At 40.9% G+C, this 27,398-nt stretch overlaps 1 protein-coding gene across 3 annotated transcripts; it reads left to right on the forward strand.

The window, feature by feature from the left end:
• Window positions 1-1,190: 1,190 nt before the first annotated feature.
• On the forward strand, window positions 1,191-7,137 carry LOC143353510 (uncharacterized). 3 transcript variants are annotated; one of them, XM_076786910.1, is made up of 11 exons: window positions 1,191-1,424; window positions 2,072-2,188; window positions 2,317-2,434; window positions 3,163-3,421; window positions 4,362-4,478; window positions 4,592-4,682; window positions 5,350-5,495; window positions 5,625-5,757; window positions 6,718-6,854; window positions 6,894-6,933; window positions 7,029-7,085. In XM_076786910.1, the coding sequence occupies exons 1-9, from the start codon at window positions 1,212-1,214 to the stop codon at window positions 6,778-6,780; spliced, it is 1,257 nt and encodes a 418-aa protein (XP_076643025.1). In that variant the 5' UTR covers window positions 1,191-1,211; the 3' UTR covers window positions 6,781-6,854; window positions 6,894-6,933; window positions 7,029-7,085. The 3 variants fall into 3 exon arrangements, with proteins under 3 accessions (XP_076643025.1, XP_076643034.1, XP_076643015.1); XM_076786919.1 differs by having other exon boundaries at window positions 7,065-7,085; XM_076786900.1 differs by having other exon boundaries at window positions 6,894-7,137.
• The last annotated feature ends 20,261 nt before the right edge of the window (window positions 7,138-27,398 follow it).

Here is a 27,398-nt window from a genome sequence, read left to right on the forward strand (position 1 = left end):
ATACTGCACTTGCGTCGTTTTCGAAGGTAAATCAATGTGTAATTATTAGACTGGGGATTTTTGTGCAGCATAAAACTGTACCGATTGCAAAATATTTCATTCATAATAATTTTAACAAATTGAAAATAGTTATATGTTTTCGCTGTTTTTCGTTTGATCATTGTTGCCATAAATGCATAAAATCCGTAATCCAGTAATTATCAATAGTATTTTTATTTAGACCGCAAGTCTCAACATGAAAACTTTCCTCGTCGTGTGCAACAAACCGGAGCCATATTGAAATTTCTTTAATAATTTCAACAAGTTGAAAATGATCTCGCTGTTATTCTCAAACTGTTTGATCTTTGAAATTAGTTATTAAAGTATCAATTGTTTATTCTTCGACGGGGTCAAAGTGGCGTTCCTTTGGTCAAAATTTCGAATTGGAAAACAGGAATAGTCTGCCACCGCTGGATTCGTTGAATTTGGCGGTTAATTAGCACGTTCGAAGCTGATGACGCAACCGTTGCGTCATTTGCCATTTAGTCGCCGAAAGCACAGCATGTGCGCCATCGGCCGAGAGACGAAGAATGTTATTTCGAATTGCAGCAAATAATGTTATTGTGTTAGATAATACAACTACACCATACGGCCTCTGAAGCTTTGCATTGCGGTTAGTTTTAGAGGAAATAATAGTATGCTGTTTATTAAATATTTAAACTACTGTGCTTTCTGCCTACTCAATTTCCTTCATTAATGCACAAATTCCGCAGTCTACTAATAATAAATTCTTCTCTATTGCCTGAAAAGTGCACTTCGATTTATGCTCTGGACTATTTTTGCATACCGGAAGAATAAGAACAAACAGCTTAGAAAAATATTTAACATTTAATTGATCAAAGAATAATTCCTAAAACGGAGCAGTGAATTCCACGGAGTAGGATTTCTATAATTTCGTGAAACACCATACTCCTGTTCCGGAGCAGAATACAACGCCTAGCTCGATCACGCGAGTTCTATAACTGCAAAATTACATATTCTGCCGCATTCCCTTAGCCGAATGAAACGGAATAAAACAATTCTGTAACCCTCAGTTCTTGTGGGCATATTTCCGTTTTTCTTCTTTGTCATTCTCATTAAATTGATCGGATGTCCCGAACGGATGTTTCCAATAAATTCTGTAGAAGAGACAAAAAACAATCATGGTAATAGCGAGATCGATTGAATAAAATATGTTGCCGAGGTATCGTCGATCGATTTCGCATGGTCGGCGAGCCAGTTGTTGTCGAACAGTGATCGAGAAAATGGGCGTGATCGAGAAAGAGTACAAAACCTATTGCTTCCTGCTTCGCATGATGAGCCTCTGGCCATTCGAGAACTCCACGTCCACGAAAATTCGGAGGATATTGCTACCTCTGGTCCCGTTGACCAGCATCATGATTCAGGTAATTAAAACGTATGTCGCATGATTGAATCGTATTTCGTCTGTACGCAATATTTCCGGGGGTCACTCTGGTCTAGGATGCCATTCGCTTGCCGATATTTCGAATGTTTTTGGGGGAGAACCGTCGAACCTTCCGTATTAGGATTTTACGCACGTATTTCTGAGCGTTCGAAGTACATGTGTGATTTTTGTTTAAGTGGCAACAATCAAAATTACATGAGTTATATATTTTTTTGTAGAGTATGTTTCAAGTGGTTACTCTGACTTCGTGAGACACTTGTTTTTTTTTCAGCAACGTTTACGAATTTTTTCCAAGAGAACTGTTAAACTTTCTGCATTGGGTGTTTGCACACACATTCACGGATGTTTGAAGTGCACAAATTATTTTTCTCGAGTGAATATAATCAAAATTCCGTGAGTCGCATACTTTTTTTATAGAGTATAGTTTAAGGGAGTGTCCTGGCTTCGAACACCACTTTGGAAGAGAACCAATTTTTAGAAATTTTTTTCGAAAGAACACACTCCTCTATTTCTTTTTTTTTTTTTTGAAAGCAGGAACAATAAAAATTACATGAGTTATATGCTTTCATAAAGAGTATGTTTTAAGAGGCTACTCCGGTCAATCGATAACGAACAACTTCTTTTCAGATTTTCCTGATTCCCCCGGGACTCACCTTCAAGAATATACTTATGGTACTGACGTTCGGTTTACCTATGTTATTGTTCTTCTGCCGATACGTTGGCATTATCTATACGTTTCCAACTGTAAGTGAAAACAAGGAGTCCGAAGCCGCGTGAATTACGCTCGCAAGATCTTATGGTATATTACGTGGTGGTGGAAGTGTGGCCGTGACCGTGTAACGATCGTATGGTTTCTTTCTGTGTGCCTTTAGATCAGATTTATTTTCGAAAATTTACAATCCGACTACAATTTGCTGCAAAATCCGGTCGAAGTGGAGATATTGTTGCAACGCGCATATAGCTCGAGACGCGTTGTCCACGCGTTTGTGTGTAAGAATCATTGTTCAACCGTGTTCCCGTACTAACAATCTAATGTTAAACTGTATCGACGTGTTCGGGAGTGTCCACGGAATACTGCTACGCAAGTTAGAACTGTATTTTACTATCACCGTTAAAACGCACGACCTCGTCGAACTCGAAAGTTCGCGTTCCTTTTCCCAAAACCGATTTTCTCGAAAATTGTGGAGACTGTCCTGGAAAAGTATCGAGAACCCTGAAGGGGGTGATTCCTGAGGCGATTCTAAGCACCTTTTTCTTTTCCCATTTCGCGCTGGGACGTTCCCTTTTCGAGTTATCAACCAGAAACGCGAATCAATCGTACCGCGGTGCGTAGCGACAGCACCGTGCTGTCGTTAAGTCGCGAACAAGAGGAGGAGCAGAAATTGATTTGAATTCTTTGCGATCGTATCGATACTCAACACTGCTTATCTTATTGTACTATGCACTCATTTCTAAACACGTTCCGGACCCTTTGCCTCGAGAACTGCCATGCCTACAGAAAATACGATCTTTTTGTGCTTTTGCAGGCGATTTAATTTGTAATATTTACCAAAAAAAAAAAAAACGAATGCAAGCGAAAGTAGAGGCTTCGACCTTCAAAATGAGCCCTTTTGTACTATTTTCTTTTTTTTTAAATAAAATTCTCGTAGTTCGGCAATCGAGGGTTGAACGTAGTTCCACGTTGTTACTTCATGCACACCGACTGTCGTGAATTCCAGGTATAGCTATCATGGCGACCCTGTATGGACACGTTATAATTTGCGGTCCCATAATACTCGATCTGTTGATGCCCATGAACGAGACCAGGCCCCATGTGTTATACTCCTTCGGATTTTTCGCTCAAGGAAGACTATCCGTCTATTTGGTGTCGTTGTCCCTCTTAGCAACGATCATTACGGGAGTAATAACGATAATCTGCTCGGAGTCGACGCTTTTCGTCGTCAGCCAGTACTGTTGCGGATTGTTCGAGATTGCTAAGTATGATCACCGATAAACAACGTACTATACATACAACCAGAGTCGCCAGACTGATTATTATAATCCGCAGATAATATTTTCTTAGAATAGTCAAAATATGACCCACGCATAATTATAAGCCGAGATTTTAAGGAATGGGAAGGAGGGTTAAAAAAACTAACCAGAACCATACCAATCTTACTACATCACAAGTTGGTGTATTGGTCCGATTAGGTTTTCTAATTCTTTGAATTGTCGAATGCGTGAATCGTCAGAGTTAATCATTATTTATATGTAGATTTTTCCACGCCTGGGCAATTCGTGCTCCGAGAGTCGATGACGTAGAATCGGCTACCCCCATTATTAGCGTTCCGGCCTTACTTGCTTTACGGCAGGGGTGACCAACTGGCGGCTCGCGAGCCAGTTGTGGCTCCCATCCCCACTCTTCTCTCCGGCTTAGGAAAAGGAGAGTGGCCCCCTCTACTTGGCTGCTGAACGAAGGTGGAAGAGTGGGGTATCATGCCCATCACTCCGGCACACTGCTTAGGCCGGAAGTGGGGGGAGCTGCTCTCTTCCATAGTGGAAGAATCGGAGTAGTAGTGGGGGTTCTCTGGCTCCCAGCGGAGAAGAAGTTGGACACCCCCGCCTTCCGGTGAGCCCGTATTCCCCTCTCGCGCTGATGCGAGTAGTAGGGGTAGCCGATTCTACGTCATCGGCTGCCGGAGCACCAATTGCCCAGGCGTGGATTACAGTAACGAGAAATAATATGTGACGGGTGAACTCGGAAACCTCTTTTTCGACAGTTTTTCATTAATATCTCAAAAACTAACGAAGACCCGCCATTGAAATTTTATATTCAGGGTTCCTCGAAATCCCAGCTCATAAATTTGTATGGGTCGTACCGGACTACAGCCGATCGTTTTTGTCATATGGTTAATTAACAAAACTCTCGATCTCACAGTTATCGATTTCAAAGTTTGATCGACGCATCGGTTCGCGAGACGGACGAGTCAAGGCAAAGGTACTTGATGAAAGCAAGCGTGCGCGAAGCTGTAGAAATTCACACGAAAGCCATCGAGTTGGTACTTTGGTTTAAATTTGACGGAAAGTTTCATTTCAATTGCTAAACGTGCTCTGTTCCCCGCTGCGTATTCTCGTCCTAATGGACTCATTATGATCGCACGAACGTAGTTTCGTAAGGATGTTCGGTTACGACGCGAGAATACCATACCTGATAGCAATCGTCGTTGTGGTCGTGTCTATGTCCTTGAACCTGTTCCGTGTAAGTATTGTCGATCGCATTGACTCTAATTACGCTAATAAAGCGTCGCACAAGATCTAATCGAAATGTTCAGAGATTTTTGCAATTTTAGCAATTTTATGCAATTTTTAACAAAAATGAGCAGGTAGAATGCAGGCTGTCCCAAAAATGTTACACATCCTTCGGAGGGGTGATACCTGAGGTGATTTGAAGTAAGTTTTTCCGTTGCGAAAATATTCTCCGCGGCTTCGTTACGGAGTTATTTACGAAAAACACGGACCAATCAGAGCGCGGCTACGGAGGACAGATTCCGGCTCGGCCAATGCCAACGAGGCGAAGAGGCGGAGTCAGTGCGCTGTGGTCGCGCCCTGATTGGTCCGTGTTTTTCGTTAATAACTCCTCAACGAAGCAGCGGAGAAGATTTTCGCAAAGGAAAACTTACTTCAAATGACCCTGGGTATCACCTCTTACAAGGAAGTACAACATTTTCGGAACACCCTGTATAAGAGACTGAGGTCATATCAAGAGTTTAAACATACTTTTGCACTATTTTCAACTAATTAGAATCGTTAAGGAACTTGCATCTTGCATTTAGCGAAGACTTATTTGCAGAAAAATTCGCAGTCTAGTTATTTGTCAACGAACGTATCACCTGAAAAGTAGAAATACAATTTTGCATGTGTGACAGTCTATTTTAGCGATCCTTGAAATGGAGGACCTGAAGGAATTGTGCATCTCATTCTTTTTTGGGATATTTCATATTATGGCAGTGTTCATGGGTAACTATATCGGACAGGAAGTTATCGACAATAGCGTCGCTATCTCTTATGATACGTGAGTCCACTTTCACCTTGAACATTTTATGTTAGTAGAAGAAATCAAGGGGGTTATTAATATTAAGAGAAAAATTGATAAAATGAACAGTGACAAACTGGCAATAACAATGCTTTTAAACAAACGCAGATACAACTCGCTGTGGTACTCCAGTCCGGTGAAGATGCAGAAAATGATATTGTTGATAATGCAGAGATCCTCTGTAGGCACCATGTTGGACTTTTCCGGTTTGTTCATTCCAAGCAACAAAGGTTTCGCAACGGTATACACGTCTTTTATTTTTAAAAGCTTAATTTTATGCCGGATAATTTTTTCAATCCACTATTTAGTACAGAGCTGTCCGGCGTCGGCGACTTTCTTGCCCTGGGTGTACACAGAACGGCGTGCACAACGCCACCCCCCCCCCCACCGGCCGCGAAGCCACGCCCCTGCGGGCAAGGGCGCATGTATTTGCCACACACGTTGTCACAGCTACGTGGCGAGCTACGGCTGTACTACGGCCTAACCCCCACTTCGCTAAATCACTTGCCCGTAGCTTTGCCCGCACCTGTGCCCACAGCCCCCACGGGCATCGGCGGGCGCCCTTTCCCGCTAATAGGCTTATCTTGAGCAGCTCTGATTTAGTGGATACTGCGTGTCCACATAAATATAACTTTTGTTATTAAATCTCATGCTTTCAAACGACTGGTTCAGAAGTAATTAAATGATTATGCTACGTACAGTGGATCCAAGAAATCCTTGAATCCATAAACTACTAATTAACAAAAGTAATTACACAAATTTTAAAGCTAAAAAGAAATTAGAGGAAAATAAATACTTTGCAAAAATGGATGTTGCAAGCTTTAAAATAAGATCAGGCTTATGGCTGTACTTTTACGGAATGATCACAATTTAAATACATTGAGTTCTCGATGTATGTCAACAACACGGGTCTTGCCAGCGTCCTGTATCGTACAGGAGACATACCCGAGCCGTGTTTACACTCCTGGGCGTCCGAAACCTCTGGAGCTTCGTGGCCCCTCACAGGGTGTACACCGCGATAGCGGGGATAATTCCGCGACATTTATCATCCAGGCCTTGGTGACATATATCGAGAAGTCACTGTATCGACTGTATTTTTCGAGAACCGGAAATGTAGTGTTCAGATACTTTTTGGATGCACTATAAGTAGATTATGATAGACTTCGCAGTACATATATGCTGCATTATGGTTTGATTTCAGATGATGAGTTCATCCTTCTCTTATTTCACTACGATCTGTTCGCTCAGAGGGAACCCGTCGTAACCATGATCCCAGCAGTAACATAGTACAACTTAAGTGCTACATAGCGTAGAAAATTGGTATACGGGGTATGCGTAGTTCTGCATACTTGTAGATGAGAGTAGGAAGATAGGAAGATGTTTATTTTCATGAGAGCAAGCCATCTTTATGTAAAAGGTAAATTATCTCGTTCAAGGAAAGGGCTTCCTTTCACAATGTTTGTTACACACTCTTTCGGCATTCAGACTGATAAGTTTTCACATTTGTGCAAGCATTTTTGCACATTTGTAGTATTCATGCGACGGCAGTACAAAATTCCGATCGGAAAATACACAGAAGCATTTATGCGAACCGAGTGACGCAATTCCGTTTCAAGCTGTAGAAATTAATTTCATGAACATTTCCAGTAAGTTCGATTTTATTATGATGTCAACGAACCAAAAGAGCCAGAGTAATTTCAAAGGAAATCGATTTTTTCGTCTTTAAGGTCACTTCAAGGTCATGGCGTCTAGGTCGTTGAACTCAACAACCTCGGTTCTCAAGGAACCAAAAGAGTCAGAGTAATTTCAAAGGAAATTGACCTTTTCGTCCTCAAGGTCACACCAAGGTCATGGCGTCTAGGTCGTTGAACTCGTTTTGGCGTCGACTACCGCGTTGTAAAAAGTACACGTTAATGTGCAACAAAAAGAAAAACAAAATGCGATGACCTTGAACAAAGTTTCCATTATGTAACGGAAGCATTGACATTAATTTTTAGTAGCACAATGTACAAGCATAATATTCGACGAAGTACATACATACATACGTACACGCCGCTTACGTGTTTCACAGTCGCCCAGGTGGCGTCACGCCGAACAAACTATCGAAGCAGCGCACGTGACAATTGAAAATCGAATGGAGAACAAGCAGCGAGTGGGAACGCGAATCACTATGATCTGCAACTGAAACTGCTACTGAAACTGCTTTTCAGACACGAATATCTCGAGATTGGATGATCGTAATGGTATGATGATGGTAGTCGTTGGATTCGTCTTTCTATTCTCTACAAGAATATCAAATATAATATATAGGGTGTCGTACGAAAAAATACCAACAACCATAAAATATCGTTAATATTCGGGAGTTCTGGTTACAAGTTACAAAACTCGAAGAACTTCACAACAAACTCTCTTTGTATGACAGGCTGTCGAGCTTCTGCACACCATAGAACATCTGAATATGTCTCTTGTAAGTGTGTCGACGAGTCTAGTCCAATTTGCCTATGCCTATCGAGAAAACAGTATGAGTCATATGTACATTGACAATTCTTTGAACTTATTCCACGAACACTTTCTCAGATCCTCTGGTCCGGTAGTCTGGAAATCTTCTGAAATATTTGTCGTCAACCTCCAGGTGTCAAACTTCATGGTATAGATTGCCACTTAAGGTGCAAAAGTTGTTGCATCTTGCATTACAAAGAACATCGAAGGGCTGTGTTCCTGTTTTGTGTGGCCTTTTTCTCCCGTCGAGAAAGGGTTTCGCTTGGGTAATACATTTGAATCCGTTTAACCTGAATAATAATTTAAAACACGCTGATGGAGGTATCGATAAATAGACAAATACATTACTGAAAATATGTAGTTCCAGAAAAGTAATATCTCGAATTTATTACCATTCGTTTTATTTCTCTTTCTTTTTCTTTGTCATAGCGTATTTATCAATCACCCTGAGAGTTTGAACGTACACTCTGTTTAAAACTATTAATTTCAGATGCTCAACACAGCTTCCTCGTACTTCACTGTGATGTACTCGCTCCGGTTTGATCCTTGATCTTGAAATATATCGAACTGGATAATGTAGAAACGAATTGCTTCTCGAAGAAGGACCTGCAAATGTTAGAATGGCTTTGTTAGTTTTCTGATGGCACTGTGTGTGCGCTAATTAATGAGAATAAACAGAATGTGTATGTACCAAACAATGTCCTCTTATTTCAAGAGATTAGACTTGACATTAATCAGTTTACTATTAAACCATTATTTTTTTTTATTTCTGTTTCTTGCAATTGGGGCAATTTTCATTTTAGAAAAAGATTAATGATTTATTTTATTCGTCACCCTGTCGAAATTAAATTTTCCTTTGTAATACGTTTTGTCTCATGCAGATTTTGGATGTTCTATAACAATTTTAACCACAGATGTTACTAAAATTACCCGCACAATTCGTTTGCAGCGATTTCAATGGAAAATTACAGTCCACGGTGCACGGTAAAGCCACGCAGCCATCTGCAATAAGCTATCAAACTTTGTATCTGCAGAATATTTTGCATTATGGAATAACATTACCGTTTGAATTATCTCGAATTCTTCATCCTTTACTGAACTAATTCAGCTCTACATCCAATAAATGCTATTTACCAACGTAACATCCCATTTCACAAACGAACAGTGTAAACACGGCACAAAGGACAATTTCTTTATGATGTACAACAGATTTAACCCAACTATAGTGGAAAGTAATTTTTGAAAAACGCATTTTTAAAAGGCGTCGTCGATTTGCGAACAGTGTTACTCTTGCGTGCACATTTTCCAAACAACTTTGTTAGCAGACTGCAGATTTTTATGGACAATAAAGAAATTGCAGTGGTTGCAGCACACAGAAGCTACATGAAGGTACATTTCCCTTTTTAACAAACTTACTTTTATAAACTTATTGCAAGCCTGACTTGTTTAAACCGAAAAATATTCGAACAATAAATCTCGAATTCCGCAGAAATTGTTTGATATTTAAACTGTCATAATTTCGTTGAAAATAATGGTTCAAAAATAAATCTAGGCTCATTTTAAGGCTTGAAACTTCTACTTTAATTAGTCGTTATTTATTTTTTCCTGGGACAATCTTGCACGAAATTATAGGTAAAAGACTGACCACACGTTTTCTCTCGAAAATGCTACCAATTTAAGCGTCTCTAAAAACATTAAAAAAATTGTTTCGTGGCTAAATCTTCTACGAATTTGAGGATTGAAGTCTCTCCTTTACAACGACGCAAAAAAACGTGTACGGGAGAAAGGTGTACGGGCAACTTTACATGAGGGCTTACCAAACTTGGCCCTCATTTTTGTTCCGTAGAACAATGAAAAAACAATCGTACATCAATTTTTAAGATCTCGTTGCAAAGAGGAGACTTCGATTTTCAAACCTGTGGAAGATTCGTTCACGAAGAAAATTTTTTAATGTTTTTACAGATGTTTGAAGTTACAATACTTTTTTAGGAAAAATGAGTATTCGGTTTCTCATCTGTCACGTCATGAGACATATCTTCGAGGGAAATCAATAATGGTGTGCGAAAGTAGAATGTTTAAGCTTTAAAATGAGTCTATTGCTATACGATTATTTTTTAGGAAATTACAGCAGGTTAAATATTGTCGATTTCTCGACAATCAGAAATTTTGTGTTAAAATTATTGGATCCTATGTAAAATCAAGATTTTCTAAATGACAGAAGAAGAATTTCAAATTCAAATGAAAACAATACAACAATACAAAATATAGTGATCTTCTGTATGCGTAAGTGGTTGAGGGTGAAGATCTTCGACGTCCACCTGTTCACTGTGTCAGGAGGACGTATTGATTTTCTTTTGGCACGTTCCTCCAGTAACACGTTTCCCCATTCTTTAATGGAGTATTGTTATTCACCTTCCGGGGTATTATTTCGAAAAATGTCTGATTCTCGAAAAATTGTCGACATTGAAATTGTGATCATTTCGTAAAAACAAATAGAAGACTATTAGACTATTAGAAGACTAGATAGAAATTATCGAATATTTGAATATTATTGAATACAGCGCCCTCTCGATAATTTTCCAAAACACGGGCCCGGTCAGGGACATTTATCTCGAAGAAGCAGAAAAAAAATATCATCGGAATTATATCATATTTGGTATCATTTTAACCAGAAAAATGCCACGAGCATGTTGGTGAAAGTCCCATAAAAAATAATGAAAAATAAACAAATTTGGTTATTGGATTAGTAGTGATCTCACACCGACACACCCGACTCGTATTATGTTTACACTGCTCGGCGATAGACAGGGTATACCTCGCGGTAGTGGGGATAGTTCTGGGACAATTAAAGTCAAGATCTTTTCGACATTTATCGGGAGGGCACTGTACAAACAATTTTCGAGAATCGGAGTATTTAGTTTTAAATTGTCCATAAAAATCGGCAAATAAACTAATTAACTATGTTCACTACTGGGGTAGTTTCGAAGCATGGGGGAGTTCAAGACCAAGAGTGTAAGGACATTTCTTCATGGTCATCATTAATGCACCTGTTTTCTTCCTTTTCCGTCGGAGAAATCCCGGTGGCCGTTGAATTTTCGTAATTGCAGCTTATGCCAATCATTCCGTGGCGACCGTCGCGCGTCATCCCCTCCGTCGCCCCGTCGACTCGAAAACGGGGGGTGAGCGCCCCTATAAAAACACCGGCAAATCGATCGCGTTGCAGTCGTGTCCTTCACATCGTGTCACGATGATGGTCGTCGACGTTGCTCCTGCTGACGGTGACCTTGCCGATCACTTCGGTACTGTTCGGAACGCCATCTTGTGATGCTGGTCAACTGAAGATGAAGAATCTGTGAGCGACAACGAGGGACCCGATCAAAATGTTCTGTTTAATCTAATTCGAAATTGCCTCGACTCGGACAGTGCCGGGAACGTCGGAGAAGTGAATCTTTTTACAAAATTCAATCGAAATAAGTGCAGAACGCGGCTTTTGCGTTCAAGATTTTTTTTTTCTTTTGAATTCAGGAAGCGCAGGAAGCTTTTCTATTGGACGGTTGGTTGTGCGGGGTTTCAAAAGTGCGAGGTAATTAGGAGGAAATTCCTCCGCCCTGTTAGTCGGTGACAGAAAGTATCCAGTTTGAACGTGACATTGTTGTTCACTAGAAAATAATAACCCTACACGATCTATGTCACAGCACGGATCCGAGGATTGGGCTTAGATCGTGACTTTACTGTACTTAACGTTCTCAGCATCTTCCCGAGGTGCCCCATTTGCGTTACGGTAAGATCCCACGCTGAAGTGGTTATTGCAGCCTGCTCGATACAATAAACAATGTATATTTATAGCAGCTATGCGAACCTGCGCAAGAGAATCGAACAGGGCTCTCGAGGACGGAAGGAACCTAGAGGTGCAGGTGTTGCGCTGCAAAAGAATTTGGTAACAATATTTTGTTGGCACTTTGTTGTCGTTCTAAAATGTTTTTCTTTTTTCACTTTGTTTCCTCACATTTTTCTCCCTTTCGCCTTCGTCTCGTTGGCAACTTGTACGCTCGGTTTGCACGTGTATTGGAACCTCAATAAAACGACTAGAAAAAATCTCGGAAGGATGTTAATACAATTTGTTATACTCGAGGAAATTGTTGTTGTAAATACCGATAAGGAATGAAAAATACGAGAAGATTGTTTTGAAACTAAAAGCTGTTTTCCCTCTGAAAGAATATAATATGCTCGTGTTTGCCTGCAGACGCAGCGATGAGCGAAGTGCCAGGGGCAATTTAATATTCGTAAGTGGAATGGTTTTTATAATATGGCAACTGCTCTCGAGGCGAACCTAATGAGCGTCGTAATACGTACCGGTATCCATTACATAAAACATCTAAAATTAATGCGGCCCCAGGGGAGGGGTTGGGGGTGGGGGGCAGGCCAAAGTAAATCTGTGCAAAGCTAACCAGCACCCGGAAAGTTCAATTCGTGCTGCAAAACAATTATATTAATTATCTATCAACAATTTCTCGAGAATGCAACATTTAGTGTTGAAATAAATTTTGGACACACTTAGCGTTCCTTCTCGAGAATTCTTTCCCGAGAATTTATCGAGAAATTTTATAATTGATTATTTCTCATTTCTCGAGAAATTCCAGTATTTCTCGAGAAATTGAAATCTAGGAAAATTCTTATGAATCTCATTTATAATAATAATTAGTAATTTATTATAATAATTAGTAAAGCCAACATCCACACAAAATGAAAGAAATTTTTCTACGGCTACAGATTTTGTTACAAAAAAAAAGAAGTAGATTGTCTGATTCTACATTAGACTTATGCCTCTTAAGAAGTCATTTCAAAACAAAAGCGTAATGTTTCACTTTATAAAAGTCTGGTTTTAAATAAATAAATTTATCGGTTATATTTAGCGTCTATTTTTCCTGGTTTTTAAAGTTATGTACATATTGAACAGGAATAAACACTGAGTTAAAGTTTTTTGCCCTTTCAATAAATATTATTAACGATATTCCAAATATTATAAGTTTCCCAATATTTTTTTATTTTATTAAAAATTCTCGAGAATTTTCGAGAAATATAGTCTTATTTCTCATTTCTCGAGAAATGAAAAATGTTGAGAAATCTGGAACACTAGACACACTGTACATGTGTGTATTAGTATAACATAATTAAAATGCGTAGTTTCATGTAAAATAAAAATTGTGTGTGTGTGTATTGAGTGTGAGATGACTTCACAGATATTTAGTTATTTTCTTAATAATTTCAAATGGCTAATAAAACAACAGTGTATGTAAATTCCTTGGACGCTTCTACTGTTTTGCAATCGATTCACTGATTTTTGAAACTCGCAGTTTAAACACAATACGTGAGCTCGAAACTATTCCCATATAAAAATACAAAAACATGTTTAATATATAAAATATTATCTATATTATGATATGTAGTATAAACTATGATGTATATTATGATATATAATACAAACTATGATCTATACTATATTATAGATAATGTAAAATATAGTATAGATATTGTAGCGACCATGGTGCGTGGGAACGTGGGAATTTTCGGACGCGGAAATTCCATCCTTCTCAAGTGCGTACCATGGGAGGTCGGGTTGAGGCCCGGTCATGTGAAGTCCCCGGATGCAGTTGTTTCGGGGGAGAAAACTTTCTCCATGCCCTTGTGGGGGTGGAGAACCTCCCCTTATTCTAACGGTTTTCGGGGACCTTATTAACGCGCTCTCAGGAAGCAGAAGGCAGAAAGCTACGCACCTTCGGCATTGACACATCGCGTTACGTTTTCCGACCTGTTGATTCCGCGTGACTTTGTAGCATTTTCTCATCCACGCCTTAGTATAATAAATCGTTTTATACCACCACGTGTCGTACCCATCACTATCTACTCCTCATATCCTAAAATATTATATATAGTACAATATTTCTATATAATAGTATAGATAATATAAAAACTATTTAGCATTATCTACACGGCCAAGGGTCACTATCAAATTTCCGTAACAGTCAAGAAAACGTGATGTTAGTGGCGCAACCGCCGAAACAAGACTGACAGTATTTTCCGGTCCGCAAAATCCATGTTGCGTCCGCGAGCGTTAAAAATTCATGGAGGGGGGTTCGCAGGGCAAAAAGCAAAAGCCGCGAAGTTTCGAAATATCTGAAGAATCCACTATTTCCGGTTCGAACAAAAAAAAAGAGAGAAGAAAAGCGGTATCAATTCGACCGTTCAATACGTCACCGTTTATCCGCCGCAATTTATTCAGAATTGGGCAAGTTGTTGGGCGGGGCAAGTTGGGAAAAACATTTTTCGAGAAAGTCGAGGCGCAACAGTCGATCTCCGAATCCTCGAACGAGCATGACGTTCTCGAGCTATCGTTACTATAGGCTCAATTATGGGATTCTAAAATTCCTGCGACTGTGGAACACGAAGCCCAGGACGCCGGAAATACTTTTGAGGCTCCCTCTGCTTTATTTCTTTCTCATGGGCATTCTTGTACAGGTAAACTCGTTGTTCTTTGCGTACGAAACTATCAAATTAGGGGGAATTCATTGTCTTTCGCACTTGAAAATATTCAAGTAGGTGAGCACGGGCGAGGACCCCCTTTGATACGTGACTGTCGCACGCCATTGTGACGTAAGCAACGCACTCCTCTGTTGCTCGGGTTGCCGCATTTCAGGCGGATTTTTCAATTGACAATTACAATAATTTTTATTCTTCATTCTCGTCTTATAACCGCCCCTTAAATTTTCTACCACCTCTAGTTGAACACCCTGTATTATTTAAAATCTTCGTACCTTTACTTCTGGAGTTATTAAATTGAGTAAACTCATTTTTCTTTACACGTGAAACTATTAAATCAGGTAAAGTAATTTTTCTCTGCATTGGAAACTGTTAAATATTAAAATATTAAAATATTAGTATAATCGAATTTTAGGTGGCTGCTTTGGGCACGCACAAATACAGTCTACAGGAGACGTCTAGAACGTTGATATTTACTCATTGCTCTTACTCGTTCTTCAACAAATATCTAATGTTGTATATTCATATCAGAAAAGTAAGTTAGTAAGAACTACTGTTACCATATTGTATGTCTTATTCGGGCATCAGTCTTCATTGTGACACGAGAATTGTGCTCGTTGTCAAAAACAATAAAAACCGAATTTTTTCGACGTTTTTACTGTTAGGAAGAAAGTTACACTTGCATAATTATTGCATAATTATTTTCAATAAGGCTTATACAAATTCTGAATCAACATTACTCATTACTCATTATATACATTTCACTATCAAAATATATAATAAAACATTGCAAACATTTAGCATTCTCAATATACTAAAATGCTTGATAATATCGATGTGCTGATCTTCCCGCTGTAACTCGCATCATGTCATTTTACGACTGATTTTATTTCGAGCCGCTCGCTTCGTGCGAGTACTCGTCTCGGCTCGAAAAGCGAGTCCCGACTCGACTCGAACCGAGCCACCGACGAGATATTGAGAAAGACTGCCAGCCTTACGGGAGAATGTGTCGCTCGAAAGATACGGTGTTTTCTACCGCCATCTAGGATAGATTTTGGCTGGAGTAAGAAACAGAAGGCCAACAACGGTATCTCGTCGGTGCAGAAGACCACTAAGAAAATTCTCGTCGGTGAGAAGGTGAATCATCACGGAACCATATCGATTATGAAATGTTACATTCTCCGACCAGAGTTGGGCAAAATATTTATCTAAATAAAAATTGCGAATAACGAATAAAAGAAAAATTTTTATTTCCTTATTCGAAGGTTCGAATAAAAAAAGTATCTTTATTCGACGAGTATCGAATAAAAAATTTTATTCGACGAGAATTTATCCGACGAAAAAAGACAATTTTTTTATTCGAAGCGGATTTATTCAAACTTGGAATAATTTTTTCATCTTTTATCTGTATTTTATATTCGAAGGCTTCTAATAAATCTTCGAATTACTTTTACCGAGCGCCGAGATTCAAAGACCCAGTGACGACAGACGACATACAATGTAAGCGGGTGGAGAATCGCGCACGAATGAAAGTTTAAACTTTTAGATTTTTCAATATACCCTCATAAAATTGTGACGAGCGAATGCAGGGGATTTTTCGGATGAAAATGACGTCAAATTCGAGTATAATCGAACAAGTTTCACTGATACGTAATGCTACGATAAAAATTACAATCTCATTTAAAGACAGTCCAAATGATGTCATGTTTGGACTCATATTGATCGGGATAAGCTCTACAACTCATTCGTATTAACAATATTGTTCTGATTAAAAACATAAAAGCATAAATTGCCAATAATGCTCGATTCTCTATCTGCTTACATTGTAGGCTGTTGGTCGGTCTTTAAAAAAAAAAATCTTTATTCGTCGAATAAATTCATTACGTGTGGAATAGAGATAACATAATTATTTTTATTTGACGCGTAACAAATCATTTTTTTATCTTTTATTCGCTGTTTGAAATGTCTATTTCAATAAAAATTTGCCCATCTTTGCTCCTACAATTATATTATTTTATATTATATTAATTCATCCACGTGATTCTCTCTCAAACTCTATACTATTCGGGATAGTACGTTAAATAAACGCTACTCTGGTTTTCAACATATTTCTGTTCCCACAGATCGATTCTTGGAACAATTATCTATAAAAAAAAGTGTAAGGAAATAATGCTTGTTCATGAAATATTTTTAAATTACAAATTAAGGTATCTCATATGGAAATAGAAATTGATTTTCCTAAAATTATGCTTTAATAATTTCTTACGTAAAATATTTTGACGAATTTTTCGTCCTTGATATTAGTTTTACTTTTAATATTTTAAATCTTAAAAAGCAACACTAAAAAAAATATCTTTTTAATTTGAATACGTTTGTCGGAGAATGTAACATTTGATGATCGATATGGGTCCGTGATAATTCACCTTCTCACCGACGATAATTTCCTTAGTGGTCTTCTGCACCGACGAGATACCGTCGTTGGCCTTCTGTTTCTTACTCCAGCCAAAATCTATCCTAGAGGGCGGTAGACAACACCGTATTTTTCGAGCGACACATTCTCCCGTAAGGCTGGCAGTCTTTACAGAGAGGAAATGAGAGTGCTCACGCCCGGGGTTTTAGTGTCCCCGGTATAGTACTGCCCTCTAGTCTAATTTTTAGTCTCGACCAGAACCTGCATCATCTTTAGCCTGAAACCGAACCTGCATCATCTTTAGCCTGAAACCAAACCTGCATCATCTTTAGCCTGAAACAGAACCTGCATCATCTTTAGCCTGAAACAGAACCTGCATCATCTTTAGCCTGAAACAGAACCTGCATCATCTTTAGCCTGAAACAAAACCTGCATCATCTTTTTAGCCTGCACCATAACTTGCATCATCTTAGGCTGGATCAGAGCCTACATCATTTTTTAACATAGAAATAGCATCCACGCCTGGCATTATTTGGCATCCGCTGCCAATATCCAATAGAGAAAAAATTCCGAAGATTATAAAGCACGTTTTGCTCTCAAATTAATTTATATTTTAAGTAACTTTTGCAACAATTCAGGTAATAATATAAATTATAATAGTTTAATATTCAATGTGAGGCAGACCTTGAGATCATGTTACTTTGTAAGAGAAGAAAAACCGATCTTTGTAATAGAAGATTATGTTAAATAGCATTAAATAAAACTATCTCTTCGCTAACCAACAATTTTGATCATATACATTTTCCTACAATATCTTTAATGATGCCAAAGCCTTCAAAAGGATTTATGAAAATATTTTTAGACTGTGTGCAGTCTTGAATGGAACCGCTTGAGATTAATTAGAACTTACGTCGGATAGAAGCAAATGAACTTATTTGATCAATCAGCTATCGAACGACACACGAATATTTATGAGAGAATAAAAGTAGGAAATAGTAAGAAATCCGACGTCGCGCTATCTTGAAAATATTGTTCCACTCTGATACGATCACGGTGGATCGAATTAATGATTTTTTATTTCTTTCATGAATCTTTTTCCATCGTATTTGTTTCTTTTTTCTGTTTAAAACAACATCTGCCACGATATAATTGCGATTATAATTTCTCGTGTAATAAGCGATTAAATTTTCGGTTTAAGTTAAATTTTTAGTTCTATTTGTACGTAACTTCCATCAACAGATTTGTGAGATTTTTCTGGTTAAAAGCAGACCAAACTCGGTAGAGTTTCAATCATATTGTCGTCATCCCGGAAGGAGAAGTAGTTTAGTGGTTCAATTAAAAGCCTTTATTTTAAACTAGTGGACTCACTTTAGGATAGGACAATTGTACAAGAGGAAAAGTGAAAGTTGGTAATGAAACAAGGGATGGTCGCTGGCGAGGATGTCTGGTTTTCGTCTATGTCAAGGATGGGCTTAAGGCGGTGGGCACGGCTCAAGATTGTGTGAGTGCATCCCCTCCCTAGTTCCGCACACGTACCCGAGTTTTGCAAGGGTACGGGAGGCCCGCTCTCATTTGTTAACAATGCAAAAATAGTACTGTTCTGTAGTCAAAATCGCTAGATAAAAGTTCAATCTAGGGTGAAAAGGTCCTCAGAAGTCGTACTTTTGCGTTTTTTAGCCGTAATTTGCAATATTCAGCAGCATACTGCTTAATCGAGTGACATTATCGTAAATATCGAGAGATTCAGAGCTCGTATGGAGTTCGTTGGACCTTTCCACCCTAGCGGGAACATATAGGAACTCAATGCCACGCCGATCATGTTGTATGCTTACGTATCAAACAAATGAAAGCGGGCACCCAGAAAAATTAGATCATTGAGTATTTCATCAAAATATAGTTCCGACATTTTTCGCTACGAGCGCTGTACTATGTTCCCGATCTGTCTCATCGTCAGTAGTCACTGTATCGGTAAAACAGAGGCCTATAGGAGCATGCGCGGCGCGAAAGCGTGGATGGCGTGTACGTGTGCGACGGCGATCGCAAGGGTCCGGGATGCCTGGAAATATTTCCCAATAATGCAGAGACGGGACTTTTCCATAGTGAAAAGAGCTAGATAAAGGTTCAATCTAGGGTGGAAAGGTCCTCAGAAGTCCTACTTTTGCGTCATCGAGAAATGATTAGCTATATTCGGCAGCATGTTGTCCGCCAGAGAGGCCTGTAGGAGCATGAGCGGCGCGTCAACATGGATGGCGCTGTCGTAGCTTTGTTCGAATAGCCGTGCCGTGGCACACTCACACACCGCCTGATCAGCGTGTACGTGTGCCGTCGGCGATCGCAAGGGTCAGGGATGCCTGGAAATATTTCCCAATAATGCAGTCACGGGACTTGTCAATGGTGAAAAGAGCTAGATGAAAGTTCTATCTAGGGTGGAAAGGTCCTCAGAAGTCGTACTTTTGCATCATTGAGAAACGGTTAGCAATATTCGGCAGCACGTCGTTTCTCAGGGAAGCTATGGGAACTGACATGGCGGCACATTCACACACCGCCTGGTCGGCGTGTACGTGTGCCGACGGCGATCGCAAGGGTCCGGGATGCCTGGAAATATTTCCCAATAATGCAGCGACGGGACTTTTCCATAGTGAAAAGAGCTAGATAAAGGTTCAATCTAGGGTGAAAAGGTCCTCAGAAGTCCTACTTTTGCGTCATCGAGAAATGATTAGCTATATTCGGCAGCATGTTGTCCGCCAGAGAGGCCTGTAGGAGCATGAGCGGCGCGTCAACGTGGATGGCGCTGTCGTAGCTTCGTTCGAATAGCCGTGCCGTGGCACACTCACACCGCCTGATCAGCGTGTACGTGTGCCGTCGGCGATCGCAAGGGTCAGGGATGCCTGGAAATATTTCCCAATAATGCAGTCACGGGACTTGTCAATGGTGAAAAGAGCTAGATGAAAGTTCTATCTAGGGTGGAAAGGTCCTCAGAAGTCGTACTTTTGCATCATTGAGAAACGGTTAGCAATATTCGGCAGCACGTCGTTTCTCAGGGAAGCTATGGGAACTGACATGGCGGCACATTCACACACCGCCTGGTCGGCGTGTACGTGTGCCGACGGCGATCGCAAGGGTCCGGGATGCCTGGAAATATTTCCCAATAATGCAGCGACGGGACTTTTCCATAGTGAAAAGAGCTAGATAAAGGTTCAATCTAGGGTGAAAAGGTCCTCAGAAGTCCTACTTTTGCGTCATCGAGAAATGATTAGCTATATTCGGCAGCATGTTGTCCGCCAGAGAGGCCTGTAGGAGCATGAGCGGCGCGTCAACGTGGATGGCGCTGTCGTAGCTTCGTTCGAATAGCCGTGCCGTGGCACACTCACACCGCCTGATCAGCGTGTACGTGTGCCGTCGGCGATCGCAAGGGTCAGGGATGCCTGGAAATATTTCCCAATAATGCAGTCACGGGACTTGTCAATGGTGAAAAGAGCTAGATGAAAGTTCTATCTAGGGTGGAAAGGTCCTCAGAAGTCGTACTTTTGCATCATTGAGAAACGGTTAGCAATATTCGGCAGCACGTCGTTTCTCAGGGAAGCTATGGGAACTGACATGGCGGCACACTCACACACCGCCTGGTCGGCGTGTACGTGTGCCGACGGCGATCGCAAGGGTCTAGGATGCCACTAACCATTTCCCAATAATGCAGAGACGGGACTTTTTCATAGTGAAAAGCGCTTTAGCCAATTAGCATCTTGGAAGGTTGGATAATACAAGGATGTGAATTTTCAGTAATGGCACTAGATAAAAAGATCAACCTGACATGCTGAATCCCTCAAAAATCCCTAAAAATTATTGTTCGCGAAATGTAACAAATAGTTGGGCAAACTATATTTATCAATTGATTTTTTCTAGTTTTTATCTCCAGATAAAAATGAATATATTCTAAATATTTTCTGTAAAAATTTGATTTCAATATCTCTAATGGTTTGAAAGCAACCTGTTGCGAATTAGTATCTTGCGTCGATGGCCCGCTCCATAACATTGACACTGGAGGGTGTCATAAATTAGCCCTCCCACGACACTGTCTCGCCGAAGACGAAAGAACTTTCCTGTAACCTCGGTGCAAAACACAGTCATTCTCTAAAGTCTGAAACATCACCGCTTCGCACGAATGTACGATTGCCTAGTAAATATGATCCAAATTATATCATGTTTGGTGTCAATTTTATCAGGAAAATGACGCGAATGTGTTGAGAGAAGTTTCATGAATATATTATGAAAAACAAAAGAATTGGGACATTGCATTAGTATTGTCTCACCGATATACCTGACCCCGCATAATGTTACACTCTTCGGCGGTCTAGCTTCTGGCCCCTTTGAAAGGTAGACACTTGGGGGCGTCATAAATTACCCGTTCTCCGATAGTGTCCTGCCGAAGACGAAAGAGCTGGTATGCAGCCTCGGTGCGAAACACAGTCATTCTCTGAAATCTGAAACATCGTCGCTTCGAACAAATGTACGAATGCGTAGTAAATATGATACAAATTATACCATGTTTGGTGTCATTTTTATCAGAAACATTCCACGAATGTGTTGAGAGAGGTTTCAGGAAAAAATAAGGAAAAACAAAAAAAATGATGACATTGCATTAGTATTGTCTCACCGATGTACCTGACCCATGTTACACCCAACGACCGGCACACCGAACGGCCAGGCCGACTACGCTTGCAATGTTCCGCATTTTATATGGATTTCTGTATGCATTGTCTGGCCGGCCTGACGGTACGCGGGGTCCGAGAGTTTCTGCGTTTTTATGAAATACATAATGGTAATAACGGTACTTCATTCATAACTTATAACGTAACTTTTAATATACTTGGTTTTTTTTATAATTACAGTAGGTATATTTAGCAAACATGTGCATAATCTTTATTTGCATTAAATTTTGTATTAAATTAAATTAAATTAAATTAAATTAAATTAAATTAAATTAAATTAAATTAAATATTTCTGGAATTCCGACGAATTTGTTTCGAATGAAGTTGCATACGTATCGATAATATCATTAAAATATCCTCACGAAGTTACCGCACTCCTCAAAAAATTGTCATACTTTACCTTCTTGTCATACCTTCTAGGCGTATGTAACTTCGTAAGTATATTTTAATGATATTATCAATACGCAGAGTTGGGCAAAATAGTTATCGAAATAAAAATTTCGAATAACGAATGAAAGATAAAAAAATTTGTATTAAAATTTGAAAGTTAAAATTACAATCTCATTAAAGACGGTCCAAATGCTCTAGATAAGCTCTAGAAGTCATTCGTATTAACAATATTGTTCTGATTAAAAACATAAAAGCATAAAAAAATAAAAGCATGTATTAATAAATAGATTAAAAACATGAAGCATCATTTGGACTGTCTTTAATGAGATTGTAATTTTTATCGTAACATTACGTATCGGTGAAACTTGTCCTAATCCCACAGGCATTCTGTGCCCCTTAGCTCTTTTATCTGGGGTTATATTGGGAGGGCTAGTTTCTGACACCCTCAAGCGTGTACCTGTCGAAAGACCCAGAAGCTAGACCGCCGAAGGGTGTAACATTGTGCAAGGTCAGGTATATCGGTAAGACAATCCCGATGGAATGTCATAATCTTTTTTGTTTTCCATTATTTTTTCATGAAACCTCTCTCAACACATTTGTGGAATGTTTCTGATAAAAATGACACCAAACATGGTATAATTTGTATCATATTTACTACGCATTCGTACATTTGTTCGAAGCGACGATGTTTCAGATTTCAGAGAATGACTGTGTTTCGCACCGAGGCTGCATACCAGCTCTTTCGTCTTCGGCAGGACACTATCGGAGAACGGGTAATTTATGACGCCCCCAAGTGTCTACCTTTCAAAGGGGCCAGAAGCTAGACCGCCGAAGAGTGTAACATTATGCGGGGTCAGGTATATCGGTGAGACAATACTAATGCAATGTCCCAATTCTTTTGTTTTTCATAATATATTCATGAAACTTCTCTCAACACATTCGCGTCATTTTCCTGATAAAATTGACACCAAACATGATATAATTTGGATCATATTTACTAGGCAATCGTACATTCGTGCGAAGCGGTGATGTTTCAGACTTTAGAGAATGACTGTGTTTTGCACCGAGGTTACAGGAAAGTTCTTTCGTCTTCGGCGGGACAGTGTCGTGGGAGGGCTAATTTATGACACCCTCCAGTGTCAATGTCACGGCACGGAGTTATAGAAAGCAAATTTTTACTGAAAATATTTAGAATGCGTTCACTTGTATCTAGAGATAAAAACTAGAAAAGAATCATTTATTTAAATATAGTTTGTCAAACCATTTGTTACATTTCGCAAACAATAATTTTTACGGATTTTCGAGGGATTCAGCATGTTAGGTTGATCCTTTTATCTAGTGCGAATCATTACTGAAAATTCACATCCCTGTATTATAGAGAAATGGGTTGCGGAATTCCAGACCCTTCCAGCCCTCGTAGGCACACGTACACGCCGACCAGGCGGTGTGTGAGTGCGCCGCCATGTCAGTTCCCATAGCCTCCCTGAGAAACGACGTGCTGCCGAATATTGCTAACCATTTCTCGATGATGCAAAAGTACGACTTCTGAGGACCTTTCCACCCTAGATAGAACTTTCATCTAGCTCTTTTCACCATTGACAAGTCCCGTGACTGCATTATTGGGAAATATTTCCAGCCATCCCTGACCCTTGCGATCGCCGTCGTCACACGTACACGCTGATCAGGCGGTGTGTGAGTGTGCCACGGCACGGCTATTCGAACGAAGCTACGACAGCGCCATCCACGTTGTCGCGCCGCTCATGCTCCTACGGGCCTCTCTGGCGGACAACATGCTGCCGAATATAGCTAATCATTTCTCGATGACGCAAAAGTAGGACTTCTGAGGACCTTTTCACCCTAGATTGAACCTTTATCTAGCTCTTTTCACTATGGAAAAGTCCCGTCGCTGCATTATTGGGATATATTTCCAGGCATCCCGGACCCTTGCGATCGCCGTCGGCACACGTACACGCCGACCAGGCGGTGTGTGAGTGTGCCGCCATGTCAGTTCCCATAGCCTCCCTGAGAAACGACGTGCTGCCGAATATTGCTAACCATTTCTCGATGATGCAAAAGTACGACTTCTGAGGACCTTTCCACCCTAGATAGAACTTTCATCTAGCTCTTTTCACCATTGACAAGTCCCGTGACTGCATTATTGGGAAATATTTCCAGGCATCCCTGACCCTTGCGATCGCCGTCGTCACACGTACACGCTGATCAGGCGGTGTGTGAGTGTGCCACGGCACGGCTATTCGAACGAAGCTACGACAGCGCCATCCACGTTGTCGCGCCGCTCATGCTCCTACGGGCCTCTCTGGCGGACAACATGCTGCCGAATATAGCTAATCATTTCTCGATGACGCAAAAGTAGGACTTCTGAGGACCTTTTCACCCTAGATTGAACCTTTATCTAGCTCTTTTCACTATGGAAAAGTCCCGTCGCTGCATTATTGGGATATATTTCCAGGCATCCCGGACCCTTGCGATCGCCGTCGGCACACGTACACGCCGACCAGGCGGTGTGTGAGTGTGCCGCCATGTCAGTTCCCATAGCCTCCCTGAGAAACGACGTGCTGCCGAATATTGCTAACCATTTCTCGATGATGCAAAAGTACGACTTCTGAGGACCTTTCCACCCTAGATAGAACTTTCATCTAGCTCTTTTCACCATTGACAAGTCCCGTGACTGCATTATTGGGAAATATTTCCAGGCATCCCTGACCCTTGCGATCGCCGTCGTCACACGTACACGCTGATCAGGCGGTGTGTGAGTGTGCCACGGCACGGCTATTCGAACGAAGCTACGACAGCGCCATCCACGTTGTCGCGCCGCTCATGCTCCTACGGGCCTCTCTGGCGGACAACATGCTGCCGAATATAGCTAATCATTTCTCGATGACGCAAAAGTAGGACTTCTGAGGACCTTTTCACCCTAGATTGAACCTTTATCTAGCTCTTTTCACTATGGAAAAGTCCCGTCGCTGCATTATTGGGATATATTTCCAGGCATCCCGGACCCTTGCGATCGCCGTCGGCACACGTACACGCCGACCAGGCGGTGTGTGAGTGTGCCGCCATGTCAGTTCCCATAGCCTCCCTGAGAAACGACGTGCTGCCGAATATTGCTAACCGTTTCTCAATGATGCAAAAGTACGACTTCTGAGGACCTTTCCACCCTAGATAGAACTTTCATCTAGCTCTTTTCACCATTGACAAGTCCCGTGACTGCATTATTGGGAAATATTTCCAGGCATCCCTGACCCTTGCGATCGCCGTCGTCACACGTACACGCTGATCAGGCGGTGTGTGAGTGTGCCACGGCACGGCTATTCGAACGAAGCTACGACAGCGCCATCCACGTTGTCGCGCCGCTCATGCTCCTACGGGCCTCTCTGGCGGACAACATGCTGCCGAATATAGCTAATCATTTCTCGATGACGCAAAAGTAGGACTTCTGAGGACCTTTTCACCCTAGATTGAACCTTTATCTAGCTCTTTTCACTATGGAAAAGTCCCGTCGCTGCATTATTGGGATATATTTCCAGGCATCCCGGACCCTTGCGATCGCCGTCGGCACACGTACACGCCGACCAGGCGGTGTGTGAGTGTGCCGCCATGTCAGTTCCCATAGCCTCCCTGAGAAACGACGTGCTGCCGAATATTGCTAACCGTTTCTCAATGATGCAAAAGTACGACTTCTGAGGACCTTTCCACCCTAGATAGAACTTTCATCTAGCTCTTTTCACCATTGACAAGTCCCGTGACTGCATTATTGGGAAATATTTCCAGGCATCCCTGACCCTTGCGATCGCCGTCGTCACACGTACACGCTGATCAGGCGGTGTGTGAGTGTGCCGCCATGTCAGTTCCCATAGCCTCCCTGAGAAACGACGTGCTGCCGAATATTGCTAACCGTTTCTCAATGATGCAAAAGTACGACTTCTGAGGACCTTTCCACCCTAGATAGAACTTTCATCTAGCTCTTTTCACCATTGACAAGTCCCGTGACTGCATTATTGGGAAATATTTCCAGGCATCCCTGACCCTTGCGATCGCCGTCGTCACACGTACACGCTGATCAGGCGGTGTGTGAGTGTGCCACGGCACGGCTATTCGAACGAAGCTACGACAGCGCCATCCACGTTGTCGCGCCGCTCATGCTCCTACGGGCCTCTCTGGCGGACAACATGCTGCCGAATATAGCTAATCATTTCTCGATGACGCAAAAGTAGGACTTCTGAGGACCTTTTCACCCTAGATTGAACCTTTATCTAGCTCTTTTCACTATGGAAAAGTCCCGTCGCTGCATTATTGGGATATATTTCCAGGCATCCCGGACCCTTGCGATCGCCGTCGGCACACGTACACGCCGACCAGGCGGTGTGTGAGTGTGCCGCCATGTCAGTTCCCATAGCCTCCCTGAGAAACGACGTGCTGCCGAATATTGCTAACCGTTTCTCAATGATGCAAAAGTACGACTTCTGAGGACCTTTCCACCCTAGATAGAACTTTCATCTAGCTCTTTTCACCATTGACAAGTCCCGTGACTGCATTATTGGGAAATATTTCCAGGCATCCCTGACCCTTGCGATCGCCGTCGGCACACGTACACGCTGATCAGGCGGTGTGTGAGTGTGCCGCGGCACGGCTATTCGAACGAAGCTACGACAGCGCCATCCACGTTGTTGTACGTCCGTACATTCTCTCTTCCTCTGTTTTACCAATACAGTGTGTTTTTTTTTTTTTTTATTAATATAAAACTTTGAGCATTTATTGGCCCATAAGCTGGTTTGAGTAAATACATTATTTTACCGAGGATATCACAATGGTGCATTGCACTTACAACTTATTTCCTAGAAGTTATTACTAATACTTTGGTACAATTGTATTGTATGTATTTCTTAATGTCTACGCTCTATTAAATGTCTATTCAGTCTTATATTTCTTATTTACTGTCTTAATATTCTATTAATAGTTTGTTCTTACTTGATGTATCTAAATAGTTTACCCTGTTTTGTATTTGTTTAAAGTTTGAGCCTTTAAAGGCCTATCTGCTGGTTTGAGTCGATGCATTATATAGTATAGAACTTATCTTACGATACATTGCACTTAAAGCTTACATTTTACTAAACTTATGTCTACTTTATGTCCATATATAATGCCCCACAACTTCGACACTAAGCGAATAGCATACTTTATCACACTATCCATTCTCCATTCAATGTCTTTTCAGTCGCACATCTCGCACCCTGTTTTTTGTATAGTGTTGTTGAGATGAGTATGAGATTCTTGTCAATATTGTAGTTTATACGATTATGTTGTTTGCGATGCAGAAGT

Source organism: Halictus rubicundus, chromosome 1 (assembly GCF_050948215.1).
Source record: "Halictus rubicundus isolate RS-2024b chromosome 1, iyHalRubi1_principal, whole genome shotgun sequence".
Lineage (NCBI taxonomy): Eukaryota > Metazoa > Arthropoda > Insecta > Hymenoptera > Halictidae > Halictus > Halictus rubicundus.